This window comes from Macrosteles quadrilineatus, unplaced genomic scaffold (genome assembly GCF_028750875.1).
Source record: "Macrosteles quadrilineatus isolate MER2022 unplaced genomic scaffold, UCM_ALF_1.0 Scaffold_2__2_contigs__length_208266976, whole genome shotgun sequence".
Taxonomy (NCBI): domain Eukaryota; kingdom Metazoa; phylum Arthropoda; class Insecta; order Hemiptera; family Cicadellidae; genus Macrosteles; species Macrosteles quadrilineatus.
In genome coordinates, this window is record NW_026542595.1 from 208,132,243 (window position 1) to 208,153,639 (window position 21,397).

General features: G+C 34.3%; 2 protein-coding genes across 3 annotated transcripts in view; one reads left to right on the plus strand and one right to left on the minus strand.

Annotated features, from left to right (window-relative positions):
* The first annotated feature begins 33 nt into the window (after nt 1-33).
* On the plus strand, nt 34-17,163 carry LOC128986423 (zinc finger CCHC domain-containing protein 17-like). Its single transcript, XM_054406789.1, has 6 exons — nt 34-101; nt 2,396-2,554; nt 3,678-3,760; nt 11,314-11,443; nt 15,934-16,119; nt 17,028-17,163. The coding sequence occupies exons 1-6, from the start codon at nt 54-56 to the stop codon at nt 17,118-17,120; spliced, it is 699 nt and encodes a 232-aa protein (XP_054262764.1). The 5' UTR covers nt 34-53; the 3' UTR covers nt 17,121-17,163.
* Nucleotides 17,164-18,194: 1,031 nt separating this feature from the next.
* LOC128986393 (E3 ubiquitin-protein ligase rnf8-like) overlaps nt 18,195-21,397 on the minus strand; it is a 29,493-nt gene continuing 26,290 nt past the window's right edge. For both annotated transcript variants that reach the window (XM_054406746.1, XM_054406747.1), the window contains 2 exons: nt 19,043-19,298; nt 18,195-18,673 (listed from right to left, as the gene is read on the minus strand). In XM_054406746.1, the coding sequence (XP_054262721.1) occupies nt 18,475-18,673; nt 19,043-19,298 (455 nt within the window). In that variant the 3' untranslated portion in view covers nt 18,195-18,474. The remainder of the gene's footprint in view (nt 18,674-19,042; nt 19,299-21,397) is intronic.

A 21,397-nucleotide genomic window follows, 5' to 3' on the forward strand; every position in this document is an offset into this window, starting at 1 on the left:
TTTGTAAATAAAATAAACAAAAACTGAAAAACACTAAACACTAAACTGTCAAAATGAATGGAGACAGCTCAGACTTATTAAATTCCATATTTCTTGGAGAGGTAGGGGCCTGCTATTTATTACAACAATTTTATTTTTGGTTCCTTACTTCTATCGCATGAGCATGATCCTTTACTGTGCAATAGAGCCTACATCTGTGACTAAAAAACTCAAATTGATAAAATAATAGGCCTAGATCAAGGCTCCACTAGCCTAGAAAAAAGTTTTTTCTAGTGGGGCCTTGCCTAGATGGGCCCAAAACTGGGCTGCACTTTACTTTAGGTCCTACACTCATTCGAATGAAAATATCGATCAATATACCGATTAATTGGTTGTTTCATTCGATATATCGTTTGGTTAGTTAGGTAAGGTTAGCCTTACCTAACTAACCAAACGATATATCGAATGAAACAATCGAATAATCAATATTTTTATTCGAATGAGTGTAGGACCTAAAGTAAAGTGCAGCCCAAAACTGTTTTGAGCTTGGTAACCGAATTAACTATAATAGGCTATTTGACTCTGTGATGGTAGGACGACTTTAATTTTTGGGGAAGAATGAAATTTAACAATAAACTTAAAAATTCATATTGTAAATGATTTTCAATCAATCAAACAATTGTAGAAGTATCAGTTACAGCAGTTGGTTGAGTAAAGTAGATTTCTGAGTGTAAGCAGTTTTGTGCTGCTTCTTGCATTCAGTAGGTTCAATACCCAACAAATTGCTGATTATGGCCTTACCCTCTCTCTTTGCAGCCAAATTGAAAGTACCATCGGTGGTAGACCTTTTTACCAATAATTCACTCTTCCTTAGGAACCAGCGCCGGCTGGCCAAGGTAAGGCCGTTATACTCTTTTAATATTTTTGGACTTAGAGCACAGATAGTTTTGAAATACTAATAAAGACACTTAATACTTGTCATATTAAATTCATACTTTTAATAACGCAGAGTTATTTGAAATAATATATATAAATTTACCAATTTCTATTGCCTCTTTGGTTGAATAGTTATTTTGAGAATAATAACATAAACAATTATTTTTGATTGAAAATCATTATTTTGTCATTTAGTATTTGCCATTCATTGTTCTTGATATAATATCTATATTCTATTTTTCCCTTTATCTCTGTAATTATTAAAACTACTTGTGTTGAGAATATAATATAGAATTTTGTATAATCGAATCTCGAGTACCTTTCTTTGTGCTCACTGCCAAGCGAGCTCACCCCCCACAATATACACTATATAGTAATAAACATTACTTAAAAGAAGTAACACATAAAAACTAACCGTTACAACTCCTTTGTATGCAAATAATTATTAGCCATATACTTTGATTATAACTCTAACATCAATGCATTAGTTAAATGTTCAAAAGTAACTAAAATAGGCCTAATCAATGTCCAAAAATTTAGCCTAAGTTAGGTTTAACTTGGTAAGTAGGCCTAAGTTACCCATGTAAGAGAATAAGATTAAGAACTAGCCTAATCTTGTTTTGGCAAAAATAATAGTAATAGGTATATTGGATTAAGAAATGAAACTATTCTAAACTAACCTAACATAACTGAAAAACTAACGAAACTTGCTGTAGGCTAAGTTACCGTTTCAAAATTAAGTTTGATAAAAGAAACATGGGAATATAGAACCCAAAAGTCATATGGGAAAATAGGCTATCTAACGGAATTTTGAAATGTTACAGCAAGTTTGGTTAGTTTAGAACAGTTTCATATCAGTATAATTTTTTTTTTTAATTGTTTGTTGACACTGAACAGTAAGTTATTTATTTATCGTAGTTGTCAGCTAATAAGTTTCAATTTGTTAATATCAATACATCTAATAAAAAAATAAAATATTGATATGAAATCATCGATAATAATGAATAACCCAAATTTTCATGTTTTGACCTGTCAAAACATCAAAACTAGGCGAAAGTATGCCTAGTTGGGCGTACATCCGTGACAGTGTAATAAGTGGCCGTGGTGGGGGCGGGGTGGGCGAAAGCTGTTGCGTAGCAACCACAGAGCAGGAGCGAGTGTGGTGTAGGGTAGGCTGTGTAGCTGGCGATTGGGGTCGGCCCTTGGCCGTAGGGCTATCACGCATGCCAAACCACCAAACAACCACCAAAATTTTGTACTTCCTAATTTTTCTGTGCTCCCTCAAAAAATCCAATTGCCTGGGGGCCTAGGCACGTGCCTACCATACTTCTTTCTTTGGAAAATCGGCCCTGGATTGTCCGTTAAATATAGATTATTACGTCTACCATGGGCTATTTAACTGTTAATTAATTCTTTTAAACCTTAGATCTGTTTCCTGATTGTTTAGTGACCAAGTTATGTCTTCATGTTTTTATTTTAGGTCGCAAGTGTCCAGAACTATGGAGCATTCATTTCTATTCCAGGAAGCAAAAATCAAGGATTGGTTCATAAAAGTCAGGTTTCAAAAGGTGTCGTCGATGATGCAACCGAAGTACTTCAGAAGGGAGAAAGAGTCTGGTGTAAAGTTATCAAAATCTTGGTAAGTGATCAAAACAATTATGATTTAATTCACGCCAGAGTTATTTGCATTTTTTGTCGTAAAACCTAAATTTCATGTTTGATTAAATATAAGTACCATTTAGCTTAAGGGGAGTCGCTACTGAAACTAGTGATTTTTAATAAAATCCTTTTAAAAATTATCATATATACTTTTTTAAGTTCATTTAGTCTTAGAAAAAGATTTACTGCCGTTAAAGTAAAAAAAAAAAAAATTTACATACTTTTTGGAGTTTTTTAAGTTTTTTAGCGGGAAAAAAGGGTTTTTTTTAAATCTCTTATAACTATTTAACTACTGAACCAATTTTATTGTTCGATATCTTATTTTAAAGAGCAAGGAAAGCACATACTTTCTGTGCATACTCATGTTATTTTCTCAATTAGTTTATAAGTTATGGCTTCAAAAATAAGTTTTTGAAAAATTTATAGGTTATAAATTTTTATAAATTTTTTTTCATGTACTTTTATTTACCCAATTACAATATCCATGCACAGAAAGTTGATTTATAGTAATAACAATGTGTGGTAAAAATTTCATTCATATAGCTGCAATAGTTTAAAAGTTATAAGAACTTATATATAAAAAAAAACAAAATTTTAAAGTCGCGGAAAACAGCGGTTGAAGTTTATACGTTGGTTTATACTAGGCCTAGTTGATGCCCCAAAAGAGGTGTGCGCGCTTCACTTCAAATATTTTTTTCACAGTGAAAAAAATATATATTATACCAAATGTTATGTTTTTCTGAAACCTTACAATCCATAGAACAAGATAAAAAAATAATAAAAAAAATCAAGTTTTTTACAAAATTGGTAGTTTTTCAGTAGCGACTCCCCTTAATAGTTATAGGCCGAGGTCACTGCTTGATATTAAATGGTGATGTTTGATCTTGATACAATTTATTTAAGAAAAAGCAATCTTGATAATTGGACAGCCTCTAGTTGGCCGGATTATTGAGTGACAACTTTCCTATTCCTAGGTAGGTAACTTGGATGACTTTCATAACTAAGTTAATTAATTTTACAGTAGCCTGATAAATCATGGTAAATCCTCCGTGTAGATAATAAACTTCTAATTGAATCGGTTTTGATCCATGCTTGGTGCTTAGGAGGATGGAAAGATTGCCTTATCCATGAAGGTTGTTGATCAAGGAAGTGGTCGAGATTTGGATCCTAATGGAGTTCAATTCCAGTAAGTTATAATTTTCAAATTAACTCTTTGAAAATCTAGTTTTTGTAGTATCTTATCCATATTATATATAAGTAGTCCAGACAACGTTAAATCTGTTTTTATAAATAAACTGGTTTTTTCTCTTGTTTACTATCTGATTTTGGTTAAATATTCAACTGAAGGAATAGCTATTATAAAATTACAATTCACACACCCAGTCCTTTATTAATAAAGTTGGTCACCATCACTGGATCTTTGAAAGCAAACTCTAGAAATAAATCAAACATTAATGGAGCCAACCCTAAATGAAACTATCTATCTAGTTGCCATTCGTCCCTACTCTAGATCATAAACTTATAAAATTACACCTAAATCATGAAAATCGGTTAAGAAGGATGGGTGGAAAAGGGATGTTACAGAGGAAACCTTCATTGCAAGATTCCAACGCAAATCGGGTGTAAACTCTAAGTATAAAATAAGACATATTAATAGACAATAGACAAAGCTTTATTGTACACAACGTCTGAACACAAAAATTGCAAAAGTAATTCCCAAGCTTGTACATGGTCATTTTATAGCTAAGTTCCTTAATCTAAATTATCCGTAATCTAATTATCAGTAGTGGGGAAGACCCAGACTGGTTAGCTGACAAGATTTAGTGCTCCTGATTTATTCTTTTCTAGTGTGTAAATTTTGGTTTTTTTGAAAAAGTTTTTACAAGTTCTTATTTAGTCTGAGTCAGTGAACATTTACATCAACCTTAAATAGTATGGCGCCAAAGGACTAACAAGTTAAGTGTGAAAAACTGTTAAATCTACCTGCATAGATTAGCAAAAATACTAAAGATCTGGTTATCAACTCAGATAAGAAGGGTCGGTGGTTGGACTTTGGTCACCCTTATCTACATTGGGCTCATAACAATTGCCTAATGTCTCAGAGGGAAACTGCTTCATTATTACTTGTTAACTGGGATCTTTAAATAAGCTTGAATCCCAATTTTCCCTGTTTTGGGATTTTTCTGTAATTTTATCCCTTTTCTCCCTATTCTGGGTATTTTTTCGTTGTGGTTTATGCCATAAAGGAGTAAGGGCAAACTCAGTCTTATGCAGGGGGCCTTGTGAAACATGGTTTCATAGGAGATGTACAGACATAACTGATCAGACATTCAAAAATATGTGTAATGGTGAGCCATCAATTTGGAGATGTAAAAAATGTCAAAAAGTAACCGAAATCGATGATAAAATCAAACCTGATAAAAATGAATTGAATTTGTCAGAAATAGAAGCTAAGTTAAACAATATAAGTTCTGAACAAAATGTGGACCTTGAAACATCCTTAACATTGGCCGCAGAAGTGGGCAATGCACTCCTGATTGAAAATCAAACCTTACATCAAAAGATTCATGAGCTCAAGAATATGAAATCGAAATTAGAACTGGAGTTAGAAGACAAAATTATAAAATTGCAGGATGATAAAATTGAACTAGAAAATAGTCTTGAAGGACTAAAAATAGATTACAGCAAAAGAATAAATAAGCTGGAATGTAAAATAGTTAAAGACAACACCTTCAAGGAAAGTATGATTGTACAACTTGAGTCTGACAAGACAATACTAATGTCTAAAATATCTCACCTCAATGAGATTGAAAATCACTTAAAAACTAGACTAAATAATTTGGAAGCTAAAATTGAAACTAGCAGGAATACCAACCACGATGAAACTACATACCTTCAAGAATCAAGAGGAACACAAACAGAAACCCTTAAAATAAATGAACTTGAAGAAAAATTAAATGCTTGCAGCAGAAGTTGCAATCTTTAGACATTGGACAATAATAACCTTAGGAAAGAACGTGACAGCATTTCAAACTACAACAACACACTGCTTATGGAAATGAAAAATAAATGCACTGAAATTGAAAACATGAGATCTAACCTTAATTCTGTTACATCAGAATTAGTAAGTAAAGAATCTAAATTGTCATGGAACACTAATAAATGGGTTGATGACACTTTATTGCATGATTATTTTTCAGCAATGAGTGACAGTATTGCAGACAACAACATACTTTTTCTTGGACCATCAATCACGATCATGTCATTAAGCTAGGGGCACCTGAAACAGCACGTGAAAGTCTACAATTAACAAATTTTGCACAAAGTAACTACGTTTTTTTGTGCATAAGTGATGCATCAGATGGTGGCCAGGATGACAATGGCTCTCATTGGAGTTTGTTGTTTGTGATTAGGGATTGTGGAATGGCATTTCATCTTGACTCCTTGAGTCCTAGCAATAAAACCTCAGCTGAAATTGTTGCCAGTAAACTAAACATTGAAACCACCAAAGTTATAGAGATGCCATGCATTCAGCAAAAGAAATCATTTGAATGTGGTATTCATGTTCTTGCTAATGCAAAATATATAGCACATCACTATTGCACTGTTAAAAGTGACTTATCTTTTTTGGACTGGTACAAGGGAATGAAAAGTCCTAAAGCTAACAAAAATGACGGAAATATATCTCGGCAGACTCAAACTGATATTACTAAGCCTGATCATGTAAATAGCAAATGGCAAACAGCACCTACTAGACATAGGAAAAATGCACAAAAGCAACCTGCAAGAAAAGAACTTTTTGATAACCAACAAAAGACTACAACCAATAACAGATTTGAGGTTCTAAGCACAATAAGTAACAGAGAAATCTGTCAAGGTGATACTGATAAAATTAAAACATCCCTGAATAATGTGAATAAGTCGAAGCACTGCGTAATAAGGCCTAATGATGGATTAATCTCTACAGCCACAATGCACAAAAAACCCACCACAAACTGCATGACTTCTAATATACCAAAACTTACTGTAGCGTGTGATAGCCAAGGGAGGAACCTATCTACTTTTTTGGAACAAGTCAATAATTATAAGCTTCAAATATTCAATCATTGCCAACCAGGAGCTTCACTACAACCTATCATGAATTCCATGTTATGTTCTCCCAGTTTTAAATTTTATACTAAAAAAGACTACGTAGTCTTAATTGGAGGCACAAACAACATAACTCCAAACTCACTCTCTCAAAGAGAACAGTTTCTCAAAAACTTTAAAACCCAGTTAAAAAAGGATCTTTTCTCTTTTAAACACACAAACCTTATTATTTCTACAATACCATCTAGATATGACCTAAACGAAAATAGTCCTGAAAATAACCTCATTAAGGAAGTAAAGACACTGATCAGGCAGGAGTGTTACACCGTAACTCATGTGCATCTCCTGGACCTATACTTGCTGCAGAGATATCATCATACCCGCCATGGTCTGCATGTTAATAGAAAAGGAAAGATGCAAATAAGCAAGGAGATACATAATATTATTTCTCGCTTAGAGAAAACCAACGTCAAAGCTACTAAAACAACTGAATTTAGCTCTTCAGATCTCCAAACTCCTATGTCATCCTGTCCAAAACAAACCTCTACATCAGAAACGCCAAGACCATCAATCACGCTACCAAAGACAACGGATCCGATCCAGATTCTAGAGGCTCACATGTCGGACCAGATTACCAAATTCAAAGGAAATCGTGAAACAGCTTTCGCACACTGCATTTCAGGAGATTTTGGATGCCCCAGACAAATGTCGGCTGGTGTTGCTGTCACCTTCAGGAAAGAGTTTGGACGACCTCAGCGCTCTGATTGTCTAAATGGCTGTTTGACAATACAAGGATCCGACGACCAAGCTACAATCTATGGGCTCGTGACAAAACCTACATACTCAAGTAAGCCCACAACATCCAGTTACAATGAGGCGTTTGATCAATTCACCAAGAATTTTTCAGATAAAAAATTAAAGAAGCTAATCTGTTCTGCCATGGGTTGCACTAGAGATGAGATATCCCCAAAACACTTTGCTAATCGGATTGTAAATTTTCACCTAAAGACTGGCGCTGGAATTAACATTATTGTGCATGATGAAAAAGCCATAAGGAATCTAAGAAGTGGACTTAACCACGAGGAGTTTGTTAACATCTTGAGGACCAGCATAGCGGAGGAGCTCCATCTAGCTGGCCTGAGCTCAACACCCAGTAAACCTGATATCCCTGAGCTGACGACCAGCACACCCTGTGTCATCCAGGCAGATACACCATCAGCTGAGCCTCGCTACACTTGTCAAGCTGCACCACCCTCTGTGACTGACCCTACCTCACCAACCGCAAAACTGCCACCATCACTGCCCACACTGGCATCCACGTCTCTTCAGAGCTCTACACCTTATCTCGCTGACAACTCCCTGCCTCCTACGATGACATCCCGACAGCGGCAACCAATCATCAACAACGGTGTTAGTCAAGTTTCAAGTGCTATGGGCAATAATGTGAATGTGAGTGTCAGTGTGACCGCTGATGATCAACCTAGTTTTTTAGGATAAAAAATTATGTAAAATGTGATTCAACAATGATTCAAAATCCCAACATAAAAACACCTTTTTGTAAAACCTCCTATCTCAGTATTTTTCACCAAAACGTCCAACATCTAGAATCACAGATTGATGTTTTAGAAATTCTATTAGAGCAGATAAAAACTGATGTATTAGTTCTTACAGAGCACAAAATGAAAGATTTTGAAATTGATAGATTAAATATAAAAAAATTTCATGTTTGCTCTTTCTATTCTCGCCATTCAACCTCAGGCAGTGGAGTTTTAATTTTAGCCAAACCTGAATTACAAATTAAAGAAATACGTATACCTGCTGTTAATAACTTAATAATGGATAAAGAATTTGAATGTGCGCTTGTTGAAATTAAAACACAAAAATTAACTTTAGTTCTTGCCGGTGTCTATAGGACTCCGCGACAATGTTTCACAAATACTTTCTTGGACAAGTTAAATACTTTACTTGAAATTCTGAACAAAATGTATGCCCATGTTGTTGTTGCTGGGGATATAAATATCGATGTTTTAGAAAGCAATAGTACGAGTAATAGACTAAAAAATATTGTTGAATTACATTCAATGTACTGTTCTGTGAATTTCCCTACGAGAGTGTGTGACACTAAAGAAAGTTCAATTGATCAGATTATAACAAATATTAATAAAAATGAAATTGTCGTCACAGGACTAATTACTGAGATATCTGACCATGATGGTCAGCTTTTTGAAATACATTTTGGCAACTCAAACAAATCAAAAAACAAATCCATCACCACCACTCGTAGAAAATTCACAGAAGACAAAAACGCACAGTTTATGCATTTAATTTCTCATGAAAATTGGCATGATGTCTATAACGCTCCTGTAAATGATAAGTATGATGTGTTCATCAATGTTTTCATGTATTATTTTAACTTGTGTTTTCCTATGGTAAAATGCAGACAGACTTCCAAAAAAACAGGCTGGATGAACCAACACATTGTACAGAGTAAACAGGAAATCGACAGACTAAGTAATTTAAATCGGCTTACCGGGGACAAAAATGTTAAATTGGCCTTGAAAAACAAAAAAACCGAATTAAAATCCCAAATTCTTGGAGCTAAAACTAACTTTTTCAGTAATAAGATACAAAATGCAGACAATGTATGCAAGACAACATGGAATATTATAAATAAAGAGGTAGGCAGCAGTTCAATCCGCCAACAAAACATTACTTTAAAGCATAGAAGCAGAGACGTCAGTGATCCCAGGTTGGTAAGTGCACTCCTAAACCAGTACTATGCCAACATGGTTGAAACAGAAGTTATCCCAAACATACCCAACAAAGCTAAAAGTATCCAAACACCCCTTTTGAGCCACTCAAATAAAAGTTTTCTTCCTCAACCACTATCATTAGAAGAAATCAAATCAATAGTTTTGTCTTTTAAAAATAAATTTTCTTGTGGTTATGATGAGATCCCCATGCCTATTATTAAAACAGCAATTGACTATCTAAAATATCCGTTATGTCATCTTGTAAACTCTTCTTTTATTACAGGTATTTTTCCTGACAAATTAAAGATTTCTAAGATTAAACCAGTCTTTAAAAAGGGAGACCCCGCTATACCTTCAAACTATAGACCTATATCTTTACTACCATCCTTTTCTAAGATATATGAAAAAGCTATGTGTATAAAACTAACAGAATTTCTGGAAACCAACAACTTGATAGATAAAGAACAACATGGATTTCAATCCGGCAAATCTGTGATTAGTGCTAGTGTTCAGTTCATTGAATCAGTAATAGATTCGGTGGATAAGAGAAATAATGTTACTGGGGTCTTCATGGACCTCAGCAAGGCTTTTGATAGTGTGTCACACTCCAAGCTGGTAAATATCCTGTTTTGTTTGGGTATCAAGGGAAGAGCTTTAGATTGGTTTAAATCATACTTAAATAACAGACAACAATATGTAGAAATAACTAATGTCACAAACAACAATAAGGTAAATTTTACTTCATCATTGGAAATTTTAAAATATGGAGTGCCACAAGGATCAATCCTGGGACCACTGTTGTTCATATGTTATACAAAGGGTTTACCAGATGTATTAGATGATGCAAAAGTCTGTTTATATGCTGATGACATTAGCTTACTTGTATCTGGTAATACCCATCAAAAAGTAGAGTCAATAGCAAATAACCAATTTCCACACGTAAATACTTTCTTAAACAATTTAAACCTTTTAGTAAATATAAATAAGACAAAGTGTATATCTTTCTCAACATATCAAAGTAATAAACCAGCTCAACACAGAATTTTGATGGAAGGAAAATGTCTAGAAGAACTGCAAAATTTTAAATTCCTAGGACTTGTACTTGACAAAAATTTGAATTGGAACCTTCATATTGAACATCTTGGCCGTAAAATTTCATCAGGGATTTTTGCTCTGAGAAAAATGTCTAAATTATGTCCTTTGGAAACATTAAAAATAATTTACTTTGCTTTTAGTCACTCCCACATCTCCTTTGGCATAATTTTATATGGTGCAACCTCTCATGAAAATTTGGAACAAATATTATTATATCAAAAAGAAGCACTTCGTATCATGTTAAACATTCAAGATTGGAGAACCTCAGTTAAAGAACAATTTTCAAAACTTGGTATTCTTACTGTTTTTGCCCAATATATCTTTGATTTGATCTTGTTTGTAAAGAATAATTTACCAAAATTTGAGACCTTGGGTTCATGCCACAGCTATGGGACAAGGCACAGACACAAAATCAGTTTTTCAAATCACAACTTAAAATTCTTTGAAAATAAACCGTCATATGCTGGGATTAAATTTTATAACCATCTACCAGATAATATTTTACAAATAACAGACAAAAATAAATTTAAAAAACAGCTAAAAACTTTTATGTTATCCAAGCCCATTTATTCCCTAGATGAATTTTTTTGGTTGAATGTGTTGTAAATTGTAAGTTATAAGATTTGTATTTTTGTTTAGCCTTTTTATATAAGTTATGGTTGGTTCTAACAATATAATTTAATTGTATAACGCCATTCTGGTGCAACATGTTGTACTGCTGAATAAAGATTATATGACTATGACTTTGACTATGACTATCCCCTAACAAAAGTGATCTCTAATAGTGTTCTCTTGCTCTAAGCCAGGATGAACAAAGGCGCAAGAGCATGCCAGCTGGCGGTGGACGAAGGGCCATTACCTTAGAGGCAGTTCTCAAAACAACATGCACAAAATGTGGAGTCAACGGTCACTTGTCCAAAGACTGTTTCCAAGTAAGAGTTACCGGTACATCACATTTTTAATTAGATTTTATGGCCAAGTTGAAATACCATCAGTTATTATGCCTATTCTTAAAGATTCTTGCCATCAAAACTGAGGATTAAAAATTATATAATAATAATAAGTATTATCATAGGTAAAGGTTAACGTACCTTATTCATATTCATGCATATGGGAAGTCCTCAAAATTGGGGACAGTTAGGGGCAGTTCTTGAGCTCGGGATTTCATCGTCCATGGTTAATCACTGACTAACGTAACCGACAGCTAAAGAATAACTTCCCAAGACAGTAAACTGGGAAAAGCTGATATTATTTCAAGGCAATTAATCTATACTTATTTAATACGCAAGCAGGAATTTTGTGACAATTACTCCTCCGAAACTACTGAACCGATTGACATGTTTTTGGTGTCATTGGAAAGAGCGTAACGTGAAGTTGTGCAGGAAACTTTCTTTTTAGGGAAATAATTAGAGAGTGAGGCCCTGGGGCCCTTTAAAGTTTCATATTTCTCCATAAGATTAACATGGGAAACAAAAATTGTTTTGAAACTCCAGCTGTTGTCAGAAATTAAATATTAATAATTGGTCTCCATGGAAGCATGAGAAAATTCACAATGTTTACATTTGCTTTTTGACATTTAAATGTAAACAACCAGAACTGTCAAATGCATATTTCACAATGTTAGACAGCTGATAAAAAAAATAAAACAATTATGTGGTAGGTTTATTTAATCTTAAACTTTATGATGGATTATTATAAATCTATTTCAATAATTATGAAATTAATTTTTCCCGTTGCGAAGCAAAAATTAATAGTGAGAAGAAAAAGATATGTTGTAAACAGTCAATGTGTAAATTATCGAAGTTGTATTAAAAATGTGTATAGTTTTGGATGTTGGTTTGTGTTTAATGATATGATATAAGTTAGTTATTAAATTTTTATTTTAAGGATTTGGCATATGACTAAGCCTATGATAAATAACACCATTTCAGATTTCTGCCAGTTTTTGCCTAACTCTGTCCTGTAGAGTTTAAAGTAGCCTACACCTTATTGTCTACAAATTGGCTAAATAACTTAGGTACGATACTTAATACAATCTGACAGCTTTCTACGTTGACCTTAAATTGTAAGCTTACCTTTTCCCGTCCATGGGCAGTTTGATTGTTAAAAATTCACCCTTTAAAATGGAAAAGGACTGTTATGTAAATTGTAAGTATTTCCATTGGTTGATAATCTTTTAGTTGGCTCTTTTTTTTTTTAATCATTGGAAATTATGACTGTTATAAGTTTTCAACCAATTAATTTGTTTGTAAATAACTCCTGTACTTCTTTGCAATTGCTCGATTTCGAGCAACATGTACACTAGTTTATTAATAATCTGTTGGCAATTAATAGTTATAGAAAGAAAACCTTAAAAAATAAATTAATAATTCTTTTACCATTTTCTTTACAGTAAAATTGTCTACAAAAAAGTGGTAATTGGATGGGTCGCCGGATTTCTACCCCCGGATATTTACCCCCATGAAAAAACGCCTACGTCATTTTGACGTCACGAGGGGCGGGGCCTATACACGGTCGAGAAACAGCCCGCGACTGGAAATCTACCCCCGGACATCTACCCCCGGACATCTACCCCCGGACATCTACCCCCGGACATCTACCCCCGGAAATCTACCCCCGGACATCTACCCCCCGTGGTCAGCTCTGTCACGTATCGGCCAATATTCATTGTTGTAATTGATTTTATTGACTGTTTTATGTAAATCAACGGCTCTTCGGTTAGTAATTGCCCTCTAATATCTAGTATTACGCATGTGATATGTCATTGTCTTCTATCTTCCTAATGAAATAAGCTGTAACAGCCCTTTTTCACCCGCCCTACTTCACAGATTTTTATGATTGACCTGTAAATTTTAAATCTTAAGATCTAGCGCAACGCAAAATGGTAATTAAAACAATATTTTGATAAAGGGCTTCAAAAGTTTGACCCTTAAGCAAACCTTTAAAAGTTCCCTTCCCAGATTTGTTTACATTATCGTCATATGGATAATTTTTCACTACTTTTAATAAAAGAGCTGTTAATATTAAAATTGTATTTTAAACAATACATAGAGAGTTACTGAGTTTGTCAAAAAGAAGTATTTACAATGTAGTTTTCTGATTTAAAAATTTATTTTGTTCTGCATCATCTTATGTTCTGCAATACTGTATAACGTTCCATTACGAAATCATTGGAAAATATTACATACGGTAACTATTAAATTATTACTTATTGAATTATCTTATAACTATTATACGGCTTGGTGTCTGCATTTTTGACCACTTTTGCCAATATTTTGTCATATCTAAGACAGATCATCATAGGTTCATAAGATTATTTTCATACATGTTTTCAATTATTGGAAAAGATTTCGATAGTGTAATACAATACAAAATAATACAAGTGCAGAAGGGCATGTTGCCCATATGAGCCGTGTAATATTTTTAAATAAATAGTGGTTTACAGCAACTGGATTAAACTTTTAATAATTTTTATGAAGAAATATGAGCACGATTTAGATAGTCATTAATCTGCCAAATCGAAATTTATTGCAGACTTGTTAGAGATGTTACTTTGATGTATTCATTCAGCTTATTAAAAACACAATAGAGCATTTGAATGTTATTAAACTAACTACATACTACAAAAAAGGTTCAGGCCAGGGCTATTTTAATGCGCTTGGATTGAGATATTTATTAATCCGGCTTTATATTTTTCTTAGCCAACGAATTATTTATCTACAGAAGAAGTTCATTGTGCTCTTATCCTGTCTACTAAGACACATACATCCAACACATCCGACGGTATAAGAAATATGTTATTCATTGAATGATAAACCATATTTTGTAACTAACGCAATAGTCATTATTGTTTCTACACTTATTTATTACTCATTAAACAATGCTATGCGCTCACGTTTTTTGTTATAATTTCACTCTGTCACAGTTAAAAGAATTATCGTAAGCCTTTAAAGCAACCGTCGATTTTGACGGGTTTCACCTAGTAATTAATTAATTTATTGATCAACCAGTGGCAGGCTTTTTATCAACATTTAATTGCACTGTATTTTTACCTCTAGTAATCAGAAAATAACCTCCTTCAATGATATGTATTAAATTTCACGATCTGCGCTCGTGCATGCGCCATTAGCTGTTACTGTGTGTGAAAGTTGGCCAAAAATTTAAATCACTGTCTAGAAATAAATCAAATGCTTAAGGTCCAAACTTTTGAAGCCCTTTATAAAAATATAATTTTAATTACCATTTTGCGTTGCGCTAGATCTTAAGATTTAAAATTACACCACGATCATAAAAATCGGTGAAATAGTTCGGGTGAAAAAGGGCTGTTACAGCCTATTTCATTAGGAAGATAGATAATATTAAACAGAGACAATGACATATCACATGCGTAATACTAGATATTAGAGGGCAATTACTAACCGAAGAGCCGTTGATTTACATAAAACAGTCAATAAAATCAATTACAACAATGAATATTGGCCGATACGTGACAGAGCTGACCACGGGGGGTAGATGTCCGGGGGTAGATTTCCGGGGGTAGATGTCCGGGGGTAGATGTCCGGGGGTAGATGTCCGGGGGTAGATGTCCCGGGGTAGAAATAGTTCGGGTGAAAAAGGGCTGTTACAGCCTATTTCATTAGGAAGATAGATAATATTAAACAGAGACAATGACATATCACATGCGTAATACTAGATATTAGAGGGCAATTACTAACCGAAGAGCTGTTGATTTACATAAAACAGTCAATAAAATCAATTACAACAATGAATATTGGCCGATACGTGACAGAGCTGACCACGGGGGGTAGATGTCCGGGGGTAGATTTCCGGGGGTAGATGTCCGGGGGTAGATTTCCAGTCGCGGACTGTTTCTTGACCGCGTATAGGCCCCGCCCCTCGTGACGTCAAAATGACGTAGGCATTTTTTCATGGGGGTAAATATCCGGGGGTAGAAATCCGCTACGCCAATTGGATAGTGAAAGTCTAAAATGAAATAATTAAACTATAAAGATTAAAATTGATTAACAAATTCCAAGATTGATCCAGACACCACATGACACTACTATTAAAAAGTTAGATTGAATACATACGTAGAAAACAAGTTGTTTGCATAAGTAGCCTACAGTAGAACCCCGGTTAACCGAAATAAAAGAGGGAAAACCGTTTCGGGTAACCAATTTTTTGGTTAATCCGTCATATGCTAAAAATAGTCTTTGTATTACCACTGGTGTGTAGGAAAAAAGAATTTAAAACAATGTCTATATAATACCGGTACAGTGTTTTGTTTCAGCTACAGAAATGTAACAATGGGTTAGAAAATACTTAATAAGTTGTTTTGTTATGTACGTTTGTTAAAAAAAAAAACAATTAAATCTTTCATTCAAGGAGACAAGCATGTCTTGTAACATGTCTGTTGTTACAGAGTCCTACTGGAAAGGTGTACGAGCTAATACCAGAAGATGAACCCACTGTACCTACAGTTGATGACATGCCTCCAGATAAAGAAAAACTTAAGAAAGCACCAAAGAGGAAAAAAGAGAAGAAACACAAAAAAGAAAAGAAGAAAAAGAGGAAAAAAGAAAGACACGCTACCTCTTCAGAATCTGAGGTTGATATTTATTTACTGATTTACCAGGTCTTAATGGAAGGCCGTACTTTTTAGTATCAAAGATGTTTAGCAATACAAAAGCTAAAATGCTTTACCTACTGACTTTTCTCAGGATCGAACCAGTGAACTTTTATTGTTAGGTGAGCACTTTAACCACTTAGCCAGCCAGTTAAATAAAAATAACACTGGGCTATGTGCTTACAGTAACAAATGCTGACTTTTACTATGTTGCAAAATTGGAAAATACTATTTTTATAAATGTACATCTATTGTTAACACCATTCTTTATAAAACCTCCTTCATAGGTTTCTGAACAAAGCCAATTTTTTTAACTTTGCCTAAGTCCTAATTTTAACGAGGTAACAGATGTGGTTTCCTTTCTGGAAGGAGTTGGTATATGACTTTCTAAAATAATAAACCCACTAATTTAATTTCGTGTAATTGTTCAAACACCTGTCCAGAAAAAAATTGATATGCTAATGTAATTAGATGATTCGTACTATATTACTCTGTACAATGTTTAAATTAAAAAGTAGGCTATACAAAATATGACAACTGTCATAACATCACTGGGTGCCCTTATGAGCTTTCCTATCGACAAATAATCTGCAAAGTTTGTATAAGCTTTTAAATGGCTTATATCTGCTTGTAAAACTTCTTTACAATCAATTTTCTTGTGAATTTTCCACTAAACAAGCAGTGAAACACTTGGCGGAAGCAGGCACAACGCTTGGCACTAGGGTAAGTCATTCCTTTACCCCCACTCCTGGTGGAAAGAGAGTATTATACATTGATGAGAGGAATTAGCTGAGCAGTGGCACTTGTTTTATTTGTTTAACAACGGGCCTAGGACATGCACTTGCATAACATGAAGTGATGAGGTTCTAATCAATGGTTCGTTGTTTTAGGATGATAGTGATTCAAGTGGTAGAAGAGATAGAAAAAAACACAAGAAAAGAGACCGTTCACGATCAAGGTCACCAAAGAAGAGAAAAAAGTAGATTGTAACTGGTAAATAGCTTAACATAATAAAATATCGCTGGCAAACTCAGTAGTTCTTTAGTTACAACCATTGGAAAACATCTCTAATCCAATAAACTAATTGGATTGTACAATGATATTATTAACCATATTTTGTCATACTGCAGCAAAAAAAGCCGTTGAAATGTTATCGCAACTCAGTAACCGGTTTATTTTAACCTTTATTATTGGTTTTACCAGTTTGGCGGGTTGGCCACCATTTAATTTTTAGCTTTAACCCTATATTGTCTTGGATAATCTAGATTTGAGGGTATAGATAGTGTCAATTCGATTGGCGGGAGGGGTTAGCGATTGTGTATGCACACTAGAACAATCCCCAACCATCTCTTTTGATACTTACATTGTTCTTGCAGAGCAATTGTCAGATTGAGAAGTATATTACGGAGTGTATGAAAAATAGCAATTTTAATTTGAGTAGATAGTTTTATATAAAAATTACCGTAATTATTGATTGGTAGTTTAATGCAGTTAACGTTTTTTCCAAGGAAAAGGAAATACACAGTGTCTTTTTTATCACTTTATTTACACATATTATTTATATACTTTATCTTACAAAATTGTTTAAATGTATCAATAATTGAATAGGCCTACCATATCTATTTTAATTAAAACTACACATTTTATCTAACAAAATATTTTCTCCGTTTCAATTTGAAGCCATTAACACATAAAAAATGCACAAAGTAAAAATCCCACTATTAGAAGTAAAATATAAGACAAATGGGTGCACGTCCATTCAGTCACCAATCTCAATTTGCACTGTAACCAAGTCTTGATGGGTTGCATCAGAAGTGCTGGTTGAGGGGCGACAAACTGTTATTTAGAAATTATGGTAAAATATAGCAAGTGAAAACAAAGAAATTACAGGTGCATAAAACGGTTTTGCTACCCAACACAATGGTATTCAACAATGCTACAAGGTATAAGCTTGAAATTGTCGAAAGGAATAATAATGTAGGAGGTGAGATAACTGAATGTAATCAAGACATGTAATCAAGATGTATCAGAAGAACCAAAACAAAATAGAAGACATAATAAGTACAGAAATTTAATTCTAATAATCAGAAGATTTACATTGGTTTAATTCTAACACATGGAACTGTTAAAAAATATTTTCTCTTCATTACAAAAATACAAAACAATAACATACTACTTTAAATTTGCAATTAAGTTAGAATCTCTTATTGAAATTGACATCTTTAAAAAATCAAATGTCTAATTGGCAGAAAAACATAATAATCAGGTAAGGTCTATCACTTTGGAGTCCAGACCAGTAAGATCTATAGGTTCACTGGTCGGGGGAGCCGAGGCCAGCTACAAGTCCGTCAGGTCAATGGTGGTGTTAGCCTCGCCGGAGGTAATAGTGTGCACTCTTGTGGCGGCTGGCGTAGGAATTTGAACCATTGGAATGTTGGTGAGATCGACCGCAGCGATGGTGACGGGAGAGAATCTGCCTGAGTCCGCCAAGAGTGGCAGATTCCGTCCTCTCAACCATCCCGCTTGAAATGGATCCCTGTCGGGTGATAAAGAACAATTTTAAGTGAATTGAATTGAAGGAATTGAAACAACTTGTTGGTTTTAGGGGCGTTTTTACATCCAAATTCTGAATTTATACAACAACTGATTGTTTTAAGGGTGATTTCACATATAAAATACCAAATTGAAAAAAACTCATTGTTTTAGGGGTCATTTCACACATAAAATACTAAATCGGAACCTAAATTTATTGTTTTATAGGTGATTTCACAGAATTGGAAGTCCTGCAAAGATCCAAATGGCAATGCCACTCTTCTAAACACAGGATAAAATGCAACGTATGCATATTATTTAGGGACAACTGTATAATATATTAAATAATACAACGAGTTAATCGTCAACTTACCCTTCTGATTCTTGAGGTGTATCTTCAGCTGGTCGAGCAATTTCCATGCGGAGCCTGCGGTGGCGGCGCCCAGCAGGATTGTTATTCGTAGCAGGGTTAAATGGATTGGGGATTTGATTGAGGTTCAATGCATTGGGCATTTCAGCAGGGTTAAATCGGTTAAATGGATTGTGTATTTCAGCAGGGTAAAATTGGTTGGGGATTTCAGGCTCACTGCGCCTTTTCTTTGAAGATTTCTTTTTTTGTGGTGTCTTACCTGTAAATTAAACTCAATCATTAGTTAATTTCTTTTACACGTTACACATTTCAAATCATAAACATTTTCATTTATTTATAAAGCCATACGGCTAAACTGCAATAAAAAAGAAACATAAAATAAATAAAAATTCATAAATTTTAAAATTACAAGGAACATTCACAACATTATTTAAATAGGCTACCATTGAACATTCATAAATCAAACTCAAAATTTAACCCTTCCCAAGCGTTGGCCATATATATTCGCCAACGACGCTATTCAGTTGCGAGCGTTGGCCGTATACGCACCTCAATCTGAAGGTCACAAGCATCATTTAGGTATTTTACAGATACCATTGATCAATATTATTGCTGCGATAACTATTTATTTTTCGCCCTAAATTTCTGATTGGTGGGTTGGCTGGCATCACTGATCTTGTAACATCAGTTGTTTAAAAAGTCGGCCCGGCCGGCTGAGTCATGTTATGGATTTGTTTTGGCCAGACAGTCTGTATAGATGTTCTTGAGTGAAGTAAACATAGTAAAATAACCGCGGAAACCACTTCAAATTACAAAAACATACGGAACTATTTTCTCAAGTCGCGGAGCACATTAACCCTTTGAGGTCTAATTTTTTCCTTTTTTTGGCGAGTATAGGTCGCCATTTGAGCAGTCGGGAAAATGGCGGGTGGCGATCTATACTCACCATTCGACCGCAAAGGGTTAATGGAATATATTCAGTTGATTAGAAATGTGTCGTGATGTTTATTGAAAATTACATTTATATTGGATTTAAACCTGAAAGTTAATATAGGCATTTTTCTGAGGCTCAGGTCGATTTAGCCGATTTTAAAATTCAACTTTATACTTGAGCAGAATATAAAACAAAATTCAAACAGTCATACTTACAGAGGAGCAGTTTTTGAAACCCTTAAGGCTATTTTGTAAATCGCTGTATATAATAGATGAGTGAACGAAGTGAACGAATCTATGTATCGTGTATAGCGGAGTCGGAGAAAAGTTGTCCGCTGGAGTATGTGTGTGTGTGTGTTCGCACCTAAAACTCAAGAACCGTTGCACTTATAGCGTTCAATTTTTGCACAAATAGTTATGACACCAGTGTAAAGACACCATTAAAATTCTAGACGATTCCGCTTAGTAGTAATTATAAAATACTTAAAAAACATTTTTAAATTTGTCCCATAAGAATAACATTAGGAGCTTCCTTCTTCTTCTTTTTATTTGTTTACGTTTTGCGACCAACAATTTTGTTGTCTACTTAAGACAGAGAGAACGACTTTTACTCTAAGCTCTTTCATTCATGGAGTAAACAGTTTGGCGTCTATGAATATATATCATTATAATTTCACAGCTTTCAGAATAATGTTATTTAAGCTAATTAAATTTCACAACTTTCATAATAATAAATTGAACTTAACAATATTAGTCGGCAGTTATATACCGTTTATGTTCAGTATTAAAATTTCACCTTTTAATTAAAAGTATTATAGGTATGTATGTATTTAGAACAAAGCAGCTTTTGACATTATTCAATTTAATGTTGGCATTGAATATTAAATATTCAAAAATGTTGGTATATTTTTATACTAAAATGCTATGCGAAGGGGGGGGGGGACAGGTCCCCGACGTAGAGAGTAGTAAAGAAAGCGGAAAGGTGAGCAGTGAAAAGAAAGGAGTACGGAAACCCTTTATAACTGTTAAATTAACGTATCTGTAATACTTTAATGCTATGGAAAGATAGGGAAACAGGTCTACGATGTAGGAAGTAGTGAAGGAAATAGTGAAGGAAGTAGTCAAGGCGAGCGCTGCGGAGTGTGGGGGGCCTTTATGACAGTTAGAATAATGTATCTGCAATTCTAAAAATGCTATGGGAAGGGAGAGAAACAGGTCCACGATGTAGGAAGTGGTGAAGGAAGTAGTCAAAGTGAGCAGTCCGGAGTGTGGGAAGCCTTTGTGACGATTAAAATAATGTATCTCCAATTCTAAAAATGCTATGGGAAGGGAGGGTAACAGGTTCACGACACTTAGGAAGTGGTGAAGGAAGTAGTCAAGGCGAGCATTCCGGAGTGTGGGAACCCTTTGTGGCAGTTAGATTAA

Coding starts and splice junctions, on each gene's coding strand:
- LOC128986423 (XM_054406789.1), top strand. CDS start 54: ATGAATGGAGACAGCTCAGACTTATTAAATTCCATATTTCTTGGAGAG. Junction 102..2,395: donor ATTCCATATTTCTTGGAGAG/GTAGGGGCCTGC, acceptor TTTTTATTTTAG/GTCGCAAGTGTCCAGAACTA. Junction 3,761..11,313: donor CCTAATGGAGTTCAATTCCA/GTAAGTTATAAT, acceptor TCTTGCTCTAAG/CCAGGATGAACAAAGGCGCA.